The 4,537-nt window shown below is 40.5% G+C and overlaps 1 protein-coding gene across 2 annotated transcripts in view; it reads right to left on the bottom strand.

Moving 5' to 3' along the window:
* Positions 1 to 4,537, bottom strand: part of FSHR (follicle stimulating hormone receptor) — a 160,742-nt gene that overhangs the window by 49,283 nt on the left and 106,922 nt on the right. For both annotated transcript variants that reach the window (XM_011361293.1, XM_011361294.1), the window contains exon 4: positions 586 to 660. In XM_011361293.1, the coding sequence (XP_011359595.1) occupies positions 586 to 660 (75 nt within the window). The remainder of the gene's footprint in view (positions 1 to 585; positions 661 to 4,537) is intronic.

Raw genomic sequence — 4,537 nt, 5'->3', positions numbered from 1 at the left:
TGGGGCCTCATCATAGCACCCAGGGCTCTGTCAAGCCCTCAGCTAATCTGAAAGCCATTTGAATAAAAGAAGTAATGTTTTTGCTGATGGGGGCAGGCCTAGGGGCTAGAGCTCAAACATTAGGAATCTCTCTGCTGATAAATACCATGTCTATTATTAACCAAAACTTACAAAGTAAAACACTGTAATCTATCAAAGAAAAAAAAATGAATATATGCAGAACAAGAGAGAAGATGTTTTTGAGGTCAAGGTCACAAGCTAAATGCTAGCAGAAATTTTGGCTGCATCTCATTAACACTAAATTAAGACTGAGTTCTGCAAGAGGTCTTTGTGATAATCCCATTAATGCAAATGGCATTCCTTATGATGTCTGTTTTAGTAAATGAAAATAAAATGGAATTATATTAGTGGAATTCACTCATTAAACTGAACTAAAATCCACCAGCAAGTATCTTTCCATCTCCGCTTCTTCCCCACATCTTTGATAAAAAGCAATTGCTCCTCAGAGTAGCAAAATAGGAGTATTTTGCTAAAATAGGACTACACAATCTGATCATAGAGGGGGCATTGAAGTACAGTTCTTACAAATATCGGAGGTTGGGAAGGTTCTGGAAGGCATCAGGGTCGATGTATAGCAGGTTGTTGGCCTTTTCAATTCTACTGTAAAAGAGGAAACAACAACGAATGTGATCTTAACAGTAAGGACTGCTGTCGTATTTTTCACATTATGTAGAGTATATCAATAAGTCATTCATCCGTCCATCTGTCCATCCATTCATCCATCCAGCTATCATTAAAATAAAGATTGAGCATGCATGCAGTGCCTTTTACTATGCTAAACTGTGCAGATTAAATATTAACACCGTCCTGTTTAACCCTCATCACCAAAGTCCTCCTGGGCTGTGTCCATCAGAGGCAAACAAAGCACTGGTTGGTTGAGTCATTTTTACCTTGAGCGCAGCAGCATCTATAACAAGTAAGAATATCCCAGGCTCTGAGGAGGCCAAGAGGGTAGGGATGAGACTAATATGAGAAAATAAGCTTTTGTCTATCAGGAAACAAGAGATAAGAGGATGGAAAACAACAAAAGAGGGTGAGAAAGAAGACGGGTGAGAAGGAATAAAGGTGAGGGGCAAAAGGAGGTTGGAGAAAAAAGAGTGAAGAGGCAGAGAACGAAGAATAGGGTACATACTGGTTTTAACCATGAACTCCCAGCAGACAGTAGCCAGTGATTCCCTTCATGCTGTAGACTGAGGCTGCCTGCTCCCTTACAGCTCATGAGAAGTAGTGACTTCTGCCCTGGGTTGGCCTGTGCTGTGTCCTGATCAATATTCTGGAGGTGAGCATGTTCACATTTAGATTCCAACAGAGAGAGGCTGCCCTTTCCTCATCTTGCTGGATCAATGTATATTTGCAGAGATGCTCTGTGTTAATTACTTCCTCCCTGTTTCATTAGCTTTTATGTTGCAGTAACATGTAGCTACCTAGATCCAAGTACCAGGTAATTAATCATTTTAAGTACAGTCAGTGCTACATGGGGGTAATCACCTCTCCATGCAAGGAAGAGATGAAAGAACTGTCCCATTAGCTCACTGCCCATTGAACTGCATAGGGGGATACCTACCTGGCCATGCCCAGAGGGCTGGCTGCCCTTTGGTTTATTTCTCTAATATTCCCTTTGGGTTCTGAGACCCTGCCCAGGGGTCTTTTTCCAACTAGGGTAAGGGGAGGCCAAACAGAGAGAGAAGAAAGGAAGGAGCAGGAGGGCAATTGGGAAGGGAAGAGAAGGCATCACTTGCAGAAGTTTAATGACAATGAAGAAGAAAGGAGTAGAGAGAGTGCAAGGAAGGAAAAGGGAAAGAGATTCCGTCAAAATGGACAGGCCGAGTGTGACTCCTGAATAAAGCTGTGTGTGTATGTGTTCTTGTGTGCATCGCACTCTGGTCATTAGACACCGTATACGTATGTGTATGTATATTTCCCACTGATACTTGGCAAAGCCTTAAAACTTTTTAAAAAGATGCAAAAGAGTCAAGAGATTTATGTTCAAGTCCTTATCCTGCTGTGGATTTTGCTGGGTGACTTTAGACAAACCTCGTAACTTCTCTGTGCCTTTCATTGCTCATCTGTAAAATTAGAAAAATGGTTCATTGGCTTTTCTAACTGTGTTTCATGGGAATTGTCTGAGATTATGCTCCACAGAAGAAACCTTACCAGTGAAATTAGTTGAGAATCATTTAATATAATATCCTTCTTAGAGATTCCCATATTATAGGTACTGAGAAGTTTTCCTATAGTAGGTGAATCTAACTTTATTTTCCCAGTGTTTCCTAACCTTATTTGACCGTAGAATCTTTTTTCCCTTTTTCAAACAGTTAATAAATTCCCGAGTGTTTAATGATACACACAACCTACTTTGGAAAATCCTGGATCATACTGTCTCTAAAGTCTCTTCTAGCTTCAACAATCTATGATTCTATTCAATCTGTGGTAATTATAGACTGATATAGACTGGATCTGTGTAAGTATTGACATGTATGTAAACTAGAAGGTCAACGAAAGAAAGGAAATTTGGAATAGTAGAGGAATCAAGGATCATTATGACATACTCTAATGCCAGTTGATGCGTTAGATCTAATTTGCATTTATCATCTCATTTATCCATCACAGCGATACTATGAGGCATGGAATTTTATGATTCTCATTTCACAGGTGAGAAATCTAAATCTCAGAATGATTTTGTATCTTGGCCAAGGTTTATTGTTGATTATATGGCATAGGCTAGTATTCAAACTAGGACTGCTCATCTTCAACTACATCATGTGAGAGTAATTTTTGGCTCTGACTGTGGAATAACTTTGAATGTGAGGATGAAATGGAGATACTTGCTGGCAGTCACAGAGCAAGGTTCTTGGGTCTACTATGTAAAAAACTCTGGGAGAGAAGGAATGGAATAAGAGTAGGCTCTGGACTGATACCTGGATCACCATGCAGAAGGACACATGACAGTGCCTTTTGGGCTGACTTTGACATCTTAAAATGAAATTCTAGGGATCTGCAGACAGGGCAGAGCCAGGGCTCTAAACAGACTTTAAGGCAATTGCCAAGAATAGTCATGAGCAAACCTCATGGTTCTTGCTTACATTTCATGTAATTTGGGCAGATCGGAGAACACATTTGCCTCTATCACTTCCAAGACATCATTCTGTGAGATCTCTCTGCAAAGAAAGAAGTACAATTCAAGTCAATTCAGTTATACTTCATAAATGGATTTGGGACTCAGCATAGAGCCTTCGTGCTTGGGATGATTCATAAGACTCAGAAAATACTGTTTCTGTTCTCAATGAAGTCAGCTATAATAATGAGACAAAATTAATATGTTAGATGCTAATACTTACAAAACAATGAAAGAACAAGCCCAATGCAGTGGCTCAGGTTAGAGGTTGTTCAGAAACATGTAGAAACTGAGGTCTGGAGAGGGAGAGAGACTTGCTTAAAGATATATAGAGAGTATACAGGATGAGAACACTTTAAGTTTCTTACGCACACACACACCAACCACCCTTATCTATGTTCTATTGTGAAAATTGTGAAGTGAACTTTTTCTATATACTTTCTGGCTCAGCAGATCATTTGATCTCTATTGCAACAATTCAACTGATATTTAGGACGAAAGTAGCCATAATTAACATGTAAACGCATGAGCATGACTGTGTTCCAATAAAACCTTATTTATAATAAAGCAGGTTGAATTTGGTACCATGGTTGTACTTCGGTAGCCCTGCCCTAGACCATAGAGTCAAGTTCTTCTCTCTGCTAATCTGGCTGTGGGAGATGAGAACCTCAATTCAGTCTCTTTTATATAAACATGGATTTAAATCCCTTCCGCATTCATGCCATTATCCAAGTGGGATTACTACTACAAGGCCTTTGGCATTAATATTGTCTTGGCCTAAAATACCCTCAAAAGATCCTTAAGGTCCCAGCTTTCTCCCTCCGGGAGTAATTTGAGAACAGTGGAGAATGAGGTCCACTGTGCAGAAGCCCAGAGCTTGTGAGGAGTGTGGGCGGCTTAATCAGTTAATGTTTATAAAGTGGCTCGCAGATGAAATGTGCTATTAGGCCTCCTGAGGAAGACTCTCACGCAGTTTTAATGCAAGAGCTGAAAGTGTCTCAGGAAATTTCCTAGGCAGCAGACATTCAGAATGGCTGAGGCAGAAGCACTGTCTGCTGGCCTAGGATTTAGCTGAAGAGCTCTGAAAAGGCTCTTGATGGAGGAACAGTCTGGAGGGCAGAGCAAGGCAGGAGGACACTTTGTGGGGGAGAGGAAATGTGACAGTGAGCAACAGCTACCTAGGCGTAGGGGGCCGATGACACTTGGGGGTAAGGTCATTTCTTACAAGTCTTTATGAGTGAGGAGATGTTCTGTGGGAGAAAAGTGCCTCTTACTCTATGATAGCATCTTTCATGATTCATTTGGTAAATTTAAGTCTTCACAATTTTCACAGTAGAACATAGATAAAGGTGGTGTGTGTGT

This window comes from Pteropus vampyrus, unplaced genomic scaffold, assembly GCF_000151845.1.
Source record: "Pteropus vampyrus isolate Shadow unplaced genomic scaffold, Pvam_2.0 Scaffold66, whole genome shotgun sequence".
NCBI classification, from domain to species: Eukaryota; Metazoa; Chordata; class Mammalia; order Chiroptera; family Pteropodidae; genus Pteropus; species Pteropus vampyrus.
Note: the sequence above shows the minus strand (reverse complement) of the source record. Positions and strands in the feature narration are given on the sequence as shown.